We start from the raw sequence: 17,804 nt of genomic DNA, 5'->3' as shown, positions 1-17,804 counted from the left end.
CCCTGGTTCACAAATTTAATAAGCCCCAAAAAGACCTTCATGTCCGGCGTAATCCAGGATGGTCCAGCGTCGCTTCCAGCTCTGCTGCATGAAGGTGACCAAAGATGCAGAAGACACCGCCGCTCCTGTCAGCTCCACGCAGCAAATGGAGAGTCACGATCAGCTGAGCTGTTACTGAGGTTACCCACGGCCACCGGGTAACCTCAGTGACAGCTTAGCTGATCGCATTACTCCCCTTAGTTGCTGCATGGAGCTGCCAGGAGCGGCAGTGTCTTCTGCAGCTCCGGTCACCTTCATGCAGCAGAGCTGGAAGCGACGCTGGGGGTGTGTGGGGTGTGTGGGGTGTGTGGGGTGTGTGGCTTACAGATTAATCATGGAAGATATCACGTGGAGACACCCGACATGATTAATCTAGGATTTAGTAGCAGCTATGGGCTGCCAATAACTCCCTATTACCCCGATTGCCAACGCACCAGGGCAAAATCGGGAAGAGCCGGGTACAGTCCCAGAACTGTCGCATCTAATGTATGCGGCAATTCTGGGCGGCTGCTGACTGATATTGTTAGGCTGGGGGGCTCCCATAACGTGGAGCTCCCCATCCTGAGAATACCAGCCTTCAGCCATATGGCTTTATCTGGTTGGTATTAAAATTAGGGGGACCGCACGCTGGTTTTTTTTATTTAATTATTTCACTGCACAGTATAGACACGCCCACCGGCGGCTGTGATTGGGTGCAGTGAGACACCTGTCACTCAGCGTGGGGGTGTGTCTCACTGCAATTAATCATAGGCGCCTGTGGGCGGGGAAAGCAGGGAATAAGATTGTTTATTGAGCGGCCAGCTTTTTCAAAATAGTAAAAGCCGCCGGAGCAGTGTGAACGCAGTGCCGGGGATCGGTGAGTACAAGAGAGGGCTGCTAACTTCAGTCACTCAGGGGATTAGCGGTCACCGGTTAGCCCTTCACAGGTGACCGCTAATCAGGACGCGGCACAGACAGAGCGACAGCATGACAATGAAGTCGGGTGACGTTCACCCGAGTTCATTCTGATCCCACGCTCTGTCTGCTGTCATCTGCCATTCAGCTCTGCTACATGGCTGTCTGTTTGCTGTCAGCGGCCATGTAGCAAAGCTGAATGGCAGATGACATAGTAAAAAGATACACATTACACACGCTAGTAAAATAAGAAAAAGCATTGCACTTGCGTTGCACTCTGACCTAACGTGAACTAAAATCAGCCGAGTTTTTTTCCAGCCCAGTCGGACCGATTTTACTCGCATAGATGTGTTTCCAGCCTTAAGTCTGCCTAACAAGATCCCAAGATATATTAGGGAACAGCTAAGAAACACAGATGGAAGTTATTTTAAGAACTTTATTGAATACAGCTTTTCCACCTGAGATGAAACAGCAGAATACCAGAACATGGCAGACATTTACATGTGAAGCAAACGCTTATATTATTGTAGCCTTGCTTTTCAGTAGAGGATCATGCTCATTGTTTCGTTTGAAGAAGACATTTTTGACCTGACTGAAGTACACAGCAAATCCTTGACCGCTCTGTCCAGCTGAAGCATTTGCAATAGGCTTGTATTCCTTAGATTTCCTAGAAAAAAAAAAAAAATATAAAATTTATAGAGTATGCATAAGGCTGTGCCAATTTATGGACTACTGCATGTTTGGTAGCTTGGTCACATCTGGAATTAGCAGAGCCTGGATTGAGTTAAGGTTACAAGTGAATCCCAGAGTCACATTAACCCCTTCAACCCTAGTTCCACTAGGGACTTTATGGCTCTACACTCCAATTGCTTCTCCTGATCAGGCGGACACTGAAGCATTGCTCTGATCAAGAGAAATGCTGTGTTAGGCTGGTTTCAGATGTCAGTGTTTCAGGTACGTGTGACATCAGTTTTTAACACTGATGCCACACGTACACATGTTATTCTCTGGACACTTTCCCTCTAGCATCACACACTGATGTGATCAGTGTGACATACAGAGAAAACACATGCCTACATATACATATTCACTTGTATCCAGAGCTGCTTTCTTCAGCTTTGCTGTCTCACCCCCGCAGCAGAAGCATCGCCACGAACAGGTGATTATTCATCAGAGTTTGCGTGCAGTGTCTCCAGGTCATTAGAGTTCCCAATGAGCTCTGTAAACCTGTGCAGTCACCATCGTGACACATGCTGTAGTGTGGGTGTAATCAGGAGATCGTTGGGAAGTCCACTGACCTCCTAGATGTCACTGCACGCACACTGCTTGCTGGATAATCACCTGTCACTAGCGATTGCCCCCTGCAAGGCTCCTGCTTCAAGGTCTGAGGTGCAGTGATTTAATTAGCATAATTAAAAGGGGGTCAGAAGTAGGAGACAGGAGAACCGAAGACGCATCGCTGGATACAGGTGAATATAGAACAAAACACAAAAAAAAAAAAAAAAAAAACACACCCCACACAACAAATCTTATTTCAAAAGACACGTGTTTTCTCCGGTACATGTCAGACACATGCAAACACATCTCACACGTATCACCATAACTGTGGGGCCTGTACCTGATTAACCATGGATGTCTGAAACCAGCCTTAAGGTCCAGTCATACAAAGTTACTACGTCACAGTTTCCGGATCGTTAAGTAGTTTGTGAGATGTCAGTCATTTTCCCAACGACTTTAGTAACGATGCAGCGACCTGTATAACGATCTCGTTGGTCATTGGGACCCTGTGACACAGCAGCTATGTAACGATTCCGACCTCGAATAGGGGCATAGTGTTTGACTCTAAGCCACGTAGGCGTGCATATGCGTTGCCTTTTCCACACCCCTCCACTCAGGGGCCAATACTGCGTTCTGATTAGGCGGCCGGCCTAGAAGGCAACTTTGTATCTCTTCATCCTTTTTCCCTTTGAGCCTTGCTTTGAGGATAGAACCTGCGACTTCAGCTTCGATCCGAAAAGCAAATCGGGAACAAAGTACAAATGAATCCGGGTGTAGTCGCAGGTTCTATCCTCAAAAGCAAGGTTCAAAAAAGGAACAAAGCATGAAGCGATAACCAATCAGAACACAGTACTGTTCAGCGCCAACCAATCAGTGCAGAGGGGGCCCAGAAAAGGTAACGAAACTACACGCCTACGTGTCACACTTTAAGTTCTCATCTAGGTAGTTAGTGAGATCGTTGGTAGGTGTCAAAACATACAGATCCATCCTGCCCAGCAGGACTCAGAGCCAAAAAAAATGGCCCAGGACATACAACGACCTCACAGCAGGGGGCGGATCGTTGGTACATGTCAAACATAACGAGATCGGTGGTGAAGTCGTTGTTTAGTCATAGAAACTGACGTTGCAACGATGTCATTAGTGATCTCGTTATGTGTGAAGTTGCCTTCACAGAGTTGGAGCTCTGCTGACATTCACAGGAAACAATGTCTCATGGCAGCAATAGATGGGGGTAGGGAAACTCATCTTACACCCCCACTGCCATGCCAACCCATTGGTGTCTTGTGACTGGCTTGCCACCTGAGGTAATTGGACAGACACTGGTACGTGCTTTGGTGTGAATGGGTTAAAGTGCTGGAACAAACACTCACCTGTACAAAGCAACACCGATCAGTAGAGCAACAAGGGCTACGAGAGCGAGAGGAATAAGTACTGTAGAAGCCGACTGTTGTGTAGACCCTAGAAAAGAGGAAATCTAGATTAGGTATGGAAACTAAAAACAAACCCAGTGTGGAAACTAGTGTCATGCAACAGCATATTTGAAGGCCAAAAATGTTAGTTATTGACTAAAAGTGGAGGAAAATAACCAAGCAGTTTAAGACAGTGTTTGTAATATAAAAGGAGAGGTCGCTTATTCATTTGTAAGCTTCTTAAGAGTGTTTGTTTCTACTCGAGGAGCTGGCTGGATATTACCAGTACAGAGCCACTTACCACCATCTATAGACACCAGTGTACTGGCAAGAGCCAAACTTGCACCATTGCTCAGAGTAATATTGACACAGTAGGATCCTGGCTCAAATGCCCTTCTTAGGGTCAGCAAGCATTGAGCAGAAGCTGGAACTTCATCACACACCATGTCTCGGGGAACCATGCAGCTGTCATCTGAGACTATTGTACAGGCATCTGTAGGGAGGCTGAAGGAACAGTGGCCATCAGACAAGGAGCAGCAGTAGAAGTGTTACAGATATTGTCACTATTTGCAGAGACATACCTTCCTTCACAAGTGACCACAAAGTCAATTACAGAGTTTCCACTTGGAGATGCGGATACTTGGACACTTGTCATTTCAATGATATTGACCTCAAGGATACCATCTAAAAAAAGGTAGTAAAGTAGTAAGGATCCAGGCCCTTTATATTGCCAACATTAGTGTAGAAGGAGCAGGGAACTCACCGACAATTGTGATGTTGTTCTTGTAATAGCCATATCTGTATATGAAGCAGTCTGGAGCAGGGGTTGTGTATGGAGCGGTTGTATGGCCAGTGGTAACATTGGATATCTCAGTGGGCTGAGGAGTGTCAGTGGGTGGTAGATCTGTGGAGTTACCTGCAAGGAAAAGGTTGTATATTTTCCATCATAATGAGATCATGTGAGATTTGGGCCCCTGCACAGGACACTCATGAAAGCTCCATATTACGTCAATATTAGTCACATTCCTACTTACCAGTGGAATTGGTAGTGGTGAAAGCACTGGTGGGAGTTGGTAGAAGTGTTGTATGGATTGGAGTGGGTGTAGCTGGTTTACATGGACCAGGAATGGCAGCTTTGATAGTGAAGTTAACACTGAAGTTTCCAATCTGGGTGTAGTTATGAGTAGAGACTGGACTATTGGAAAGCGAATCATTCCCATCACCATAATCCCAGGCAAAGCTCAGTTTAGATTTATTCAGATAATGGCTTGGATCATGGATTCTGACATCAAAGGTGATCGATGAATTCTTAATAAAGATGTTGTCTGAGGAATTCTTGTCATTCTTTTGAGACAGCTTCATATAAAATGGAATTTGATCTAAAGTTAAAAAAAAAAAAAGTAAAAAAAAAAAAAAAAGGAAATAAAGTAAGTTCTGAGCAGATGTGGCAGAGGCTTAAATGCTGAGCTTTGTATAACCCCACCAAGGGGCACCCTTGTGTACGCTAGTGGGACCAGCTAGTCAGTGCTGAGAGGAGGGATGTTACACAGCAGGGGGACTAGGAGACAAGGCAATAATCTCCTACGATAACACAATTACACTAGTCTACAAAAAAAAAAAAAAAAAAATTCTGGCATGGACTTTAAGAACAGTTTTAGACTAATTTGAGGGTGCTTAATGCAAATCTGATTTTATAATTTCTCTATCACATCATGTTTTTGCCCTATAGGTATATATCCCATTTTCATGAATTCCATGAATATAGGTAGTGTATCAAAAGTGCCGGTTTATACAGTTCACTAAAGTAAATTTATAGTCTCCCAATAAATGAGAATACAGTGGAACCTCGCTTAACGAGTAACCCAGTTAGAGAATTTTGCTTAAGCAAAGCTTTCTGTAATTTTTAACGATGTTTACGAGAAAGCTTTGCTGTACGAGCAAAATTCTCACTGCACACACTTACGGTTCCGTACATCCACCGCGCTCTTACAGTCCACACGAACACACAAGCACAAACACACAAACAGTATTATGCTCACCTTACCTTCCGTTCCATTGCCGGACTCATGGTTCTTTTAATTCGCCGGTGCATCGCGACGAGGGAGGAATCCTCGCGGCGAACAACAGGACCCAGGAGGCCGGCAATGGAACGGAAGGTAAGGTGAACATGTGTAGCTTCCGTTCCATTGCCGGCCTCCTGGGTCCTGTAGTTCGCCGCTCCAGGATGTGCATCAGCGGGCAGCACGACGAGGCAGGAAGTTCCGCTGTCAGACGCTACTCAAAGGCAGTGCGCGGACAAATCAAAGGCAGGAGTTGCTTGCCTCTGAAGTCAGTGCCCTGGGTGCAAAAATTCCTCCATCGTCATGGATACCCGAAACACCGCCCGTACTAGCGTACAGCAAGTCCCAGGAGACCGGTGATGGAACGGAAGGTAAGCATAATATGTGCGTATGCTTGTGCATGTGTGGAATGACAATAGGGGACCAGGTTGGGACATTTAACAAGTTGTGGAACGAATTGTCTGCATTGCAATGATTTCCTATGGGAAATCTTGCTTTGCTGAACGAGTAAACTTGGTTAACAAGAACACTCCCAGAACAGATTGTTCTCGTTAAAGGTTCCACTGTATCTTTGTTTTCTTTGAACATGCATAATTACTTTAACAAATGGGAAACAGTTTTCAACGTACACAGTCGCGTGCAGGTACTGTTTTATTTATTGAAATATCTACCAAAAGAGTCTGCTGAACTATTGGGTTCAAGACAAGAGAATCGAATGTTGAAACCTGGAACAAGTGCCTCATTTTATCGTAACAGGGAAGCAGAACTGCGTAAGTACTTCCATTCAGATGGCCTGCTTGTCTACTGTACTGATGTTTAAGGGCTACTTCTCTTTATGGGACTTCCAGCATATGATTCAAGGGATTGGAGGCTTTTTATTGATCGTTCCAAAAGAAGTTTAAAATGTGTTCTGTTACACAATGGAAATAAGTATGGCTCTGTACCAATAGGTCATTCTGTAAAACTTAAAGAATTTAAAATCATCAAGATTGTTCGAGAGGTTACAATATAATGTTCATGGGTGGTTAATTTGTGTTGATTTGAAAATAGTTAAACTTTCTTTTGGGTCTGCAAGGAGGGTACACAAAACACCCTTGTTTTCTGTGCTACTGGGACAGTGGAGCTACAGCAGAGCATTGGGTTAAAACTGAATGGCCTCAGACAGCGTTTGGCATCTGGTGATAAGAATGTCATCCATGATCCTCTAGTGGATAGGAAGAACATTGCCTTTCCTCCCTTGCACATAAAACCTTGATTGATGAAGCAGTTCGTCAAAGCTCTCAATCACAGTGGAGAATGCTTTAACTATATATGTTTAACTTTTCCTGGTCTTAGTGAAGAGAAGAAAAAGGCTGGAATATTTGATGGACCTCAAATAAAATTTGGGTCTCTCATAAGTGTTACCACATCAATGAATGAGACAGAAGAACTTGTAATGCAGAATTTTCTAGGGAATAAAGCAGGCAACTTGTAAGAGATAGTGGAAGAGCTACTAATGAGTCAGCGAAATCTTGGATGTAGAATGAGTATCAAGATTCACTATTTACACAGCCATTTGGACTTTTTTTCCAGAGAACCTTGGGGATGTGAGAGGAACAAGGGGAGCGTTTTCATCAGGACATTAAAACAATGGAAGAACGGTATCAAGGCCGGTGGGACTTGCATATGACTATTGCTGGCGCTTGATGAGAGACAACCCAGAAGCTGTACATCACAGATCAGCCAAGAAAAGAAAGTTCAAATAACTGCCATTTATCTGTGTGCCATATATACAGTATGTGTTTTTCTATTTTGTTGTTTGTTTAATTCTTTAGGTATATTTGATTTTCTGTACATAAACTTTGTAATCTTTGTTATTCCGTGATAAAAAAAAAAAACAAAAAAAAACCTAAAATGTAGTACCTAAAATAGTGTTATCATAAGTCATATTGAATGTTTTATCAAAAATTGAAAAATCTCGAAATCCTGATGTGATAGCCAAAAACAAAGTTCATATTTGTAATCAGGCAAAATTGAATATGGTTTAAAACCTTTTCCCAGAAAAATTGCGTTGACCAGTGTTATTGAAACAGCACACCACCCAGCAAGTGACATCACTGGAATCAGGGTCTCCACTTCATGTTGTCATACAACAACATGTGATCTGTCAGCAAGTTAAGCTCTGGCAATGCATGTAGTGTGGGTATGAAAACCCCAGCATTTCATTTACAGAGCAATCAGTACAGCACAGTGCCTAATGGGGACTACACATCTTCCATGACTGACCCTTTGCAACAGATTTCTTGACCTTAAGGATATGTGCACACACTGAATATTTGGTGCAGAAATATCAGCATCTCTTGGCAGGGACAAATGCTACAGAAAAGGTTTTTTGGGGCAGATTGAGGAGAAAGTAAGGCACATGAGTAATGAGACGCACGCACTAAGGGTCATGTAGGCATCAGCTACCACTGCATTTGTAGACTGTCCTGTGCACACTACTTCACAACTTACCAGTTACTACATAAATACTGCTTGCTTTAGCAACTGGGTAATGCTTCCGGTAACCTCTTCTGAAGACAGTGACTTCAATCATTTGTGTGCCGGCTGTGATGTTTGTAGTATTTATGGACAAAATGGCAGAAGATCGCCCCATCTTTTGGAAATACTGGCCTGAGCAAAGAAAGAAAATCACTAGTCATATCTGAATAAAGTAGTCAGCTACAGCAAGTACAAGTCACTAAGCATTCTGGGGGGAGCAGAATCATCCCATCCTATGCAGCAGCACACCTCAAATTTAATTTATTTTTTTTAATCACAACAGGTTGAAAAAATGTGTTTAAATGAAAAGGTAATCCTCATTTATAATCTTTTACTGCTTTTTTTTTTAAATTTCTATTCCAGATGCAGCCACTCAATGTTGGCTTTTTAAACTAGGTTGCCTGTTCCTGTGGGTGCACTTAGTGCTGGGCGTCACCAATAGGCTATAAACTGGAACCTGCACCATGTCTGTGCCTGAGGCCCTACACAAGCCTTATCCATGTTTAATTGTGGCGCCCTGTGCCTAGTCGCCACAAATATCACATGTCTCTTGCCATCTGTATGACATGTATTGTAAGCCTTAGGCTATGTGCCCACGGGGACAGTGTCCTGTGGATATATCCGCAAGACATTCCGCAGGTGCTCCCAGGAAACCGCACCACAACTTTTGTCTGTTTCCATGCTGCGGAATGTCCTGCGGATATGGTGCGGGCTTTCTGCATTGAGGATACAGTACCATGGCTTCGGCACTGCATCCTCAATGCAGAACAAGTGCTGCAGTGATCGGGGTGCTCATACTCACCTCCATCATGCAGCACCTCGCTTTCCGGCAGCTGGGTCACTCAGCGTCTTCATGAGAAGGTGGGTGGGCCTGAACTAGCTCCGGCTGTCACATGACCGGAGCTCGTGCAGGCCCCGCCCACCTCTTCCTTCCTGACCTGGATATACCGCGCTGCTGTACACCGGACGGAGAAAGTGACTCCGGTGAGGCAGGTAAGTATATGGGACCCTGCGGAGAAATCCGCAACAATAATTGCCATGCTGCACATTTTTCCACATGGAACTCCGCACGATTTCCGCTGCGCAAAAATCCGCAGCGTGGGCACAGCATTTCCCAAATGCCATAGAAATGGCTGGGGAGTAGCTGTGCTGCAAATTTCTGGAAGATCCGTGGCTTTTCCGCGAGAAATCTGCGGCAAAATCCGTGCATTTTCCGCAGCGTGGGCACAGTTTAGATTTATCTGCTGCTCACAAAAAAAAAAAAAATAAAAAAAAGTCTTGAGTGACGAGCCCTAGGAGAAAGGGGAGGAGCTTAGCTCTGAGGTAAATTTGAGTGAGTGGCAGTTGGTCGACGTGTGAGGTGAAGTGAGGAGTGTACTGAGGAGAGGTCCTGTCCTGAGGTGATTTTCTAGATACCCTGACAAATGTAGCTGGCCCTCCAGAGGTATCAGTCTCTAGGTCATCGGTGCCTTCAAGGTCAGTGACAGAACTGAGAGACTGCAGCCTTTTTACAAGGGGCAGTGACATTTGCCTGGGAGCACAGTGGCACATGCGAGTCAGGAAAGAAGTAGTAGTAGTAGTAGAAAGAAGTAGTAGAGTTTTCCTACAGGTCTCCAGTCACCTGTGCACCAAAAGGGATCAAAAGTCCAGATTCTTCTTGTCTTGGAAATCCAAGGATACAAAGATACCTATTCCCCAGGTAGGGAAATAGTGGCAGGAAGAGTACACTATCACCACACACCAGAGAAGCCAAACTCCCATCGAGGCAGAGAAAACCACCATCATTGTGAAGACTGTAGAGTGTCAAGGACTGTTATGCAGAGCTTCAGTAAAAGCTCCCTGTCCTGTCTATGGCTGAATTATTCCCTGCCGTGCCCTACCTCAACACCCCCCCCAGACCAAGCCCTAGTTAAGGAGGGCACGATTACAACCCTCTGGTGCTTCACCACCTAACTTCTGGGGCCCACCAGCAGTGCCCGGCCATACCACAGCCAAACATCCCAAATGGCTTCACAAACTTGTTTTTTTATTTTTCTCCCTTTCTAAAAAAATTTTTTTTATACCCAATTACAAAAAGCCTGTCGCTTGCACCCGGTATGGCCACATCACCGCTCAGAGCCACCACTGTGACAGAGACCTCTGGGGCAGCACATAATTCTAACACTAAGCAACCACCAGTCCATGAATTTGTTGTTTCATCATTTTCCACCCATGCTACCTGGCTTTATCAAGGTTCTGCTGCATCCTGTGATTATAGTGATCTGACAATGCAATTCTGTTAGAGAGAAGGGAAAAAAAAAAAACAAAAAAAAAAAAAAAAACCCCAACCAAAACTTAAGTTGATTTCTTTAAAATCAGACAACCTCACCAGTCCAGGGGATAGGCAATATCTCATGGATCAGTTTCTGGCTGCTCCATCTGCACTGATCAGTAGAATGGAAGTTTTATCCTACTACATAAAGCATCAGGTCAGATGTCCAACTGCCAGAAAAAGCTGAAGCCAGAGAATGAGTGGAGAGGCAGCTGGACATCTGGCTTCATTCTACAACTGGAATAAAGAAGCCCCATTTTGCTTGTTAGTACCAGCGGTCAGACACTCAATTCAAAAAGTTGCCATCATGTCTCCTATAGGTAGGGAAGGACTTGTTTTACCAAGATGACAAGCACCCCCAGACTAAAGTTCTTTACAATACGCAACTGACATCTTAAGGATACAGCCAACATTAAAAAGGCACAACCTTTACCTTGGGTGGAGAAGATGTATATGAAGTTGTGTCGTCTCCAGTGCGGGTGATGTGGGAATGGTTTCCCATCTGGAAAGTTGCTGGAGAAACTGCAGTTTCCTTCATCACAGAAGTCCATCCACTTGGTCCAGTTGTACACATATTGGTCCAGGGAATTGGAGGAAACTAGAAGGACAAAGATATTACATGGCCTCATGCCAGGATTCAGAATCTAACACTGTAAAGCTGCATTTACCATTTCCACATCCTCTTTCATATTCAATGTCTCCATCATCATTTTCTTTCTGACATCTGGGAAACTGCAGGGTCACAGCAAATGTGATATTTGACCCTATCAGCGCAGGGCTGTCACTGGTCAGCAATGCCACCACTTTGCCACCTAGACAGAAAGATTAAGGCAGCATGATTGAGAGCAATTGTCAGTGAAATGGAGACATGCGTACATCTCGCATAATACCTCTCCAGCAGTTATCCCATCTAGAGTCACCAGACTTCCAGGCAGGGTAGAGTTTCTCATCCCAAGAGTTGGTATCAGGAGACCAGCCAGCAATATGGTTACTGGGACCTGTAGAGCCAGATTTCCTTCCAAACTCCATTACATCCTGAAACCCTGTTCAGTTGGACACAACATATTGAGAATATACACACGCCCTTTATTTAAGCCGCTAAAAGATATTCATACACTGTAGCTCAGCGGTCTCGCAGCGCTGGGGTCCTGGGTTCAAATCCCACTAAGGAAACCATCTGCAAGGAGTTTGTATGTTCCTTGTGCTTTCATGGGTTTCCTCCCACAAAAAAAAAAAAAAAAAAAAAAAAAAAAAAAAAGTATATAATACAGGTAATCTAGATTGTGAGCCCCAATGGGGACAGTGTTGCCAATGTATGTAAAGAGCTGTGGAATTACATATTATGTATATTCCTTACCGCTAACATTACAACTAGTTATACTTTGAAGTGCAACACTGTAGTTTTGATTGTTTAGCACCCACTATAGCCACCATCTGATATCTGTATTGTGCCTTCAGCAGGGGCACTAGGCCCCAACATGTGCAGTTAATTAGTAGACATTGTCTCAGGTCCTGTACTCTGACATTTTGTCCTGTATCATAGAAGACTTGATATGAGTCATGGCTAAGGTTTGTGGTAACAGTGTCATCTCAATAGCACAAAACACCTACCAACAGCACAGAAGACCCACCAACACCTCACCACCAAAACACTTAGTTCTGCCTCTACAGACATTGTTCTGTGTAGATAGAACATGGTGCACACATGAAAGGGGATTAAAAAAAAAAAAAAAAAAAAAAAAAGCCACACAAAACAAAACCACCTACTAGTAAGGCACAGTAAACATGTACAGATTGGGCCAGGGGTTCCCCCTGACAAGTTTAAACATCATATATGCCCATGAGCTTGTTAAAGATGGTGTGATCGTCTGTTCTTGGCATTAGCAGTGCTCAGTTGCGGAGCATTCCAGTCCTCTGATGGTGGATGTGCAGTACCATGCCACTACCAGAATGGGGCAGCTCTGAACTGAGTATTACTGGCCACCTGCACTGAGAACAGCAGGGGTGCCAGACAGTGATTACCTATCCTAAGGCTATGGCATCAATGTCCCAGTAGTTGACAACCTCTTTAAGCTTATGAAAAACATGGCTAGTTCATGCTTAAACAACGAAGCCAGCTTAAGGCCCTGTGCGCACACTTTTTTGCTGCGGATTTGCCGCAAAAAAAGGTGCAGTTTGTTCATAGCCTTTCTGCAGTCCTTCCCCAGCAAAATCCAAAATGCTGTGCACATACCGTGCCCCCCCCCCCCCATTAGGTTTTGCTGCAGAATTTCTGCAGTAGAAACAGAAGTAGCAGGTACCTGCTTTTTTTGCCATAGATAAATGGTAAAAAAACAAAAACTGCAGAGACCAACACACGTGTGTTTTTACCATGGGAATACTGCATGAGGGTGCAGATTTTTCTTAAGAAAATCAAATTCCCAGGTGCCACAGACCCTCAAAAACCACCACCACCACCAGGAAGTGTCATTTCTTATAACCTGATTAGAGAGGAGAGGCTACATCAGCTTTATGTCACCTGTGCAGTATTTGCCATTTTCATAAAGCTTCCACCCACCCTCTGTAACCAAGACACTATTGATGGTCACTTATTGTGCCAACTTTCTGCAGATGTACAAAGCCAAATATTGCCACAAGATCAGAGGAACATTAGGCTGTGTGCATATGTTGCGTTTTCCCCACGTAAACTCGTTTTGAACCGCAGCATTTCAGTGCCAAATTGCATGTGTTCTGCTTCCCCAGCAAAGTCTATGAAAAGTCCAAAAATTGAATGCGCACTGCACGACTGTCACAAAGCTCTGGCGGCTTTTCCTCTTTTGAAAATGCCAGACGCTCATTATTCCATCTCGTATTCACTGCTTTCCCCGCCCACCAGCACCCATGATTGGTTGTATTGGGACAGCTGTCACTCAGCATGGGGGTGTCTGACTGCAACCAATCATAAGCACCAGTGGGTGTGTATATCGTGCAGCAAAATAAAATAGTAAACAAAAACAACGTGCGGTCACCCCCCCCCCCCTCCCAATTTTGATACCAGCCAAGGTAAAATTCTCAAGATAGGGAGCCCCACCAGCCTAAAAAACATCAGCCACCTGGAATTGCCGCAGGCATACACACACACTTTAATCCTCAAACACCCATCTAGGGCCGACACAATACACATGAGGTCCAATGATTCCTTCAGCTCTGCTACATGAAACTGACAGGAGCTGCCACAGACCACGACCACTCTGAGCTCCACACAGCAACTGAAGTAAGCCGCACGATCAGCGGTGACGTTACTCAGGTTACCTGCAGCCACCGCTCTCAGGTGGAGGACTCAAGCTGTGGCCATGGGTAACCCGAGTGACAGCACCACTGATCGCACTGCTCACATCAGTCACTCAGGGGATTTGTGGTCACCGGTGAGTACTTCACAGGTGGCCACTGATCAGGATGCGACACACAGAGCTGGAGAACCAGGGGCGTAACTAGAGTTTGATGGGCCCCGGTGCAAAGTTCAGACCTGGGCCCCCCCCCTCCACGTACATCAACATTTAGGGTACAGGATAATGACACTGACACTCGGGGTACAGGATAATGATGCCGACACTTGGCTCTTACCCACAGCACCCAGATTTCCCATGATCTGAAATCCCTCTATCAGCACCCAGCTTTCCCATTTTCTGATATCCATCTTGTCCTCGGCACACTGCTTCCCCATGCTCTGCTATACATCTTTCCCTCAGCACCCAGCTTTCCCATTTTCTGATATCCATCTTGTCCTCGGCACACTGCTTCCCCATGCTCTGCTATACATCTTTCCCTCAGCACCCAGCTTTCCCATATCAGAGCATGGGAAAGCTGGGTGCTGAGGGAAAAGAGCCTTTTTCCCTCAGCACAAAACGTTCCCATCCCCTGCTTGTATCTCTGTCCCCCCTTGTATATAGTTCTCCAAATACAATAATGGCACCCACATAGCCTTCCATATAGTATAAAGGGTCCCACATAACCCTTCATATATTAGAATACACTTCCATAGTCCTCCATGTATTATAATGCATTTCCCATAGTTCTGCATGCATTATAATTCACCCCATAGTACTAAATATATAATACTGCACCACAGTCCTCCATATATATTATACTGCACCCCCATAATCCTCCATGTATAAAGTAGCCCTTCAATTATTATCTTGAATTTCTCATAGTTCTCTATGTATTATATTTCACCCCATAGTTCTCCATGTATTATACTGCACCACATAGGCCTCCATATATTATAATGCAGCCCTATAGTCCTTGTATAAAGTAGCCCTCCAATTATTATAATGAATTTCTCAGTTCTCCATATATTATAATTCACCCCATAGTTCTCCATATATATTACACTGAACCACATCGTCCCCAATGTTTTATAATGCACCCCCATAGTCCATGTATAAGGTAACCTCCATATATTATAATGTAGCCCCCATAGTCCTATATGTATTATAACCCAACCCCATAAGACTTCATATTGCATTATGCAGCCCCATACTCCTCCATGCATAAAGCACCCCTATATTTCATGTATAAGGTGCCCTTCATTTTGTATTATGCAGCCCTCCCAGACCTCCATATATAATAATGCAGCCAGCTTCTCCAGGCCTCCATGTATAACAATGTACCCAGCCTCCTCAGGCCTCCATATATAAAGCAGCCTCCTCAGACCTCCATATATAATGCAGCCTCCTCAGACCTCCATATATAATAATGCAGCTACCCCAGACCTCCATATATAATAATGCAGCTACCCCAGACCTCCATATATAATAATGCAGCTACCCCAGACCTCCATATATAATAATGCAGCCTCCTCAGACCTCCATGTATAAAGCAGCCTCTCCAAGCCTCCATATATAATGCAGCCTCCTCAGACCTCCATGTATAATAATGCAGCTACCCCAGAACTCCACGTATAATGCAGCCTCCTCAGACCTACATGTCTAAAGCAGCCTCTCCAGGCTTCCATGTACAATAATGCAGCTTCCCCAGAACTGCCTTCCCAAGCCTCTGGCCACCGTTTACTTTTTTTTTTTTAATATAAGAGAGTACTCACCTTCTCTCTTCCTTCCACCGCTGCTGTCCTCCCCGCTGCTCGTTCTCCCGATGCTGCGGTCGGCGTCCTCCTGTCCTGCACTCTGTGCACTCAGCACAGCAGTCGCTCGGGAGTGACGTCATGGGGGAGAATGGTGATGCATAGCGCGGCACCGGCCGCGCTATGCTTCATCATTACTGTGCGCGGTGACGGGGGAGACGCCGCAGCCGCTGACACCAGGTAGGGGGCCCCGGTGCCACCGCTGACCTCAGGCAGGGGGGCCCGGTGTCGGGTCAAATAGCGGCCGTGAGGTCTGTGACAGATCAGCGCAGCTCCTATCACACTGACCGGAGCTGGCTGCTGATCAGCCTGGCGGCCAACGGGCCCCTAACCTCCCGGGCCCGGTCGCGATCGCTGCGACCGCGGTAGGTACGCCACTGAGGAGAACAATGAAGTTCATTCTCATTGAGCAAATCTATCTGCTGTAAGCGGGCATGTAGCAGAGCTGAATTGCCATGGGACCGCACTGTCAAAAATGCATGCAAGACGCATCCAAAATGCATGCATTTTTTTTTTTTTTTTACAAACGCAGTGTTTACAGCTGTCCAGTCTGCCAGGGGATGCGTTTTTCTCTGCACTTGACAGAACGCAGCATGCGCACATATCTTTAAGGTCTCAGACTCACAAAAAGCAACATTAACAATTGTGTTTCATAAATCAGTAGTACACATGGTATGTAGCCATGTAGCAGATTGCAGATTTTCTGTACACAAAACTGCATCTTTTGGCGGGGGTGTGTTAAAAAAAACAAAAAAAAAAAAAACCCTTTTTTCTGGAGTTCCCCCCCCCACCCGTACATTCGCATTTTGTTTTGTCTTTTTTCAGTCATGGCGATCACAGGGGATCAGGTTCTATACCCCCACTTGGTCTACAGCCAATGTTACAACTGAGATCTGGCTGCCGGTAGTTAAACCCTGAATTCTACAATCACAGTATTCAGGAGGCAGGGAGAGGAGCACTTCTCCCTGGCGATCGGGTCCCTGTAATGCGATCATAGGGACCCGATCACTGACATGGCAACCCTGTGTTACTGAGCTATGGATCACACACACAATGCTGTATGCACGTTATGTGAGGCGAAGTGTGTGTGTGTGTGGGGGGGGGGGGGGAAAACACACCCCACAGCAATAAGATTGCATGTGAACATACCCTTAAAGTGAGGGGATATCTAGCACAAGGGCAGAAGCTACATATAGAGACCTGCTAATGCAGGTGCTCAAAAAAATGACAGTTCTGCATAGAACTTTATAGGCACCAATTAGACTCATCAGTATTGGAAGAGTCTGTATTCACAGAAAGATTTTACCCACAAGTTTGAGGAAGAGAGCTAAGAAATCTGTTTCTGATAGGTTAGTCTCATTTTAACATGTGCTATTCATGGAGTGCCACATTTAGCCCCCCCTTACACATACAGTGACTATAGCTTAGAAACCAGTAAGCCCCAGTGTGGACACAACAGTGCAGTTATTAGTGACCCCTAGATAGCCAGCAGCCCAGTACAGATCCTTGATGCCCATCTTATTGACTACTCAGCGTCTCAGTCTAGAATATACATTGTGGATCTTGTACTAAAGTTTCTAACAACCAAACCAGTTAACCCCTCACTTACTTTTTCCTGCCTGGATGCCTGAGACCAGGCAGAGCACCACCAGCCCCTGCACTGCTGCCTGCAGCATCCTGAACACTGACTGAGCTGCTCAGGGATCTCACCCCAGCATTTAAATTGTGTCCAACAAGTCCCAGCTGCAGGAACCAGCAGTGGATCCCCCTGATCCCTCCTCCTGTATATGAGAAGCTGCAGGCCCATCATGTGATGGGATCAGGGAGAGATGTCTGGTCTCAAGGGCAGACCCAGCCTCCCTGCTCATGTGCTTCTGAGTCACTCCCAAGAATCTCAGACCTAAGAAGTTTCTTAATGCTACATTGTTGTCTTTTTTCATCATTAATTCAGCACAAATTGCCAGTTTTTGCCAGTGCAGTTAAAGAGCTGACGCAAAAATCATGAAGTCTCATGTAGTTTTTATAGATTAAACAATTCTTATGTAAATGTATTTTTATTGCATATATACACATTCAGCTTTTATATGTCGCTTTTAGGCGTTGTGCGCACTCTGCATTTTTTTGGCGGTGTTTTTCGGGTGCAGTTTTGGTCCCAGTACTGCATGTATTTCATT

General features: G+C 45.1%; 1 protein-coding gene across 1 annotated transcript; it reads right to left on the bottom strand.

Annotated features, from left to right (window-relative positions):
- Positions 1-1,355: 1,355 nt before the first annotated feature.
- On the bottom strand, positions 1,356-17,421 carry LOC142243429 (protein QNR-71-like). Its single transcript, XM_075315358.1, has 11 exons — positions 17,240-17,421; positions 11,402-11,554; positions 11,180-11,323; positions 10,945-11,109; positions 8,174-8,332; positions 4,655-4,999; positions 4,384-4,536; positions 4,202-4,304; positions 3,922-4,124; positions 3,582-3,669; positions 1,356-1,600 (listed from the first exon to the last, which is right to left on the bottom strand). The coding sequence occupies exons 1-11, from the start codon at positions 17,304-17,306 to the stop codon at positions 1,450-1,452; spliced, it is 1,731 nt and encodes a 576-aa protein (XP_075171473.1). The 5' UTR covers positions 17,307-17,421; the 3' UTR covers positions 1,356-1,449.
- Positions 17,422-17,804: the final 383 nt, after the last annotated feature.

This window comes from Anomaloglossus baeobatrachus, chromosome 6 (assembly GCF_048569485.1).
Source record: "Anomaloglossus baeobatrachus isolate aAnoBae1 chromosome 6, aAnoBae1.hap1, whole genome shotgun sequence".
In the NCBI taxonomy this organism is placed as follows: Eukaryota; Metazoa; Chordata; class Amphibia; order Anura; family Aromobatidae; genus Anomaloglossus; species Anomaloglossus baeobatrachus.
Note: the sequence above shows the minus strand (reverse complement) of the source record. Positions and strands in the feature narration are given on the sequence as shown.

Coding starts and splice junctions, on each gene's coding strand:
- LOC142243429 (XM_075315358.1), bottom strand. CDS start 17,306: ATGCTGCAGGCAGCAGTGCAGGGGCTGGTGGTGCTCTGCCTGGTCTCA. Junction 11,324..11,401: donor ATGGGATAACTGCTGGAGAG/GTATTATGCGAG, acceptor CTTTCTGTCTAG/GTGGCAAAGTGGTGGCATTG. Junction 4,537..4,654: donor CACCACTACCAATTCCACTG/GTAAGTAGGAAT, acceptor TTTTCCTTGCAG/GTAACTCCACAGATCTACCA.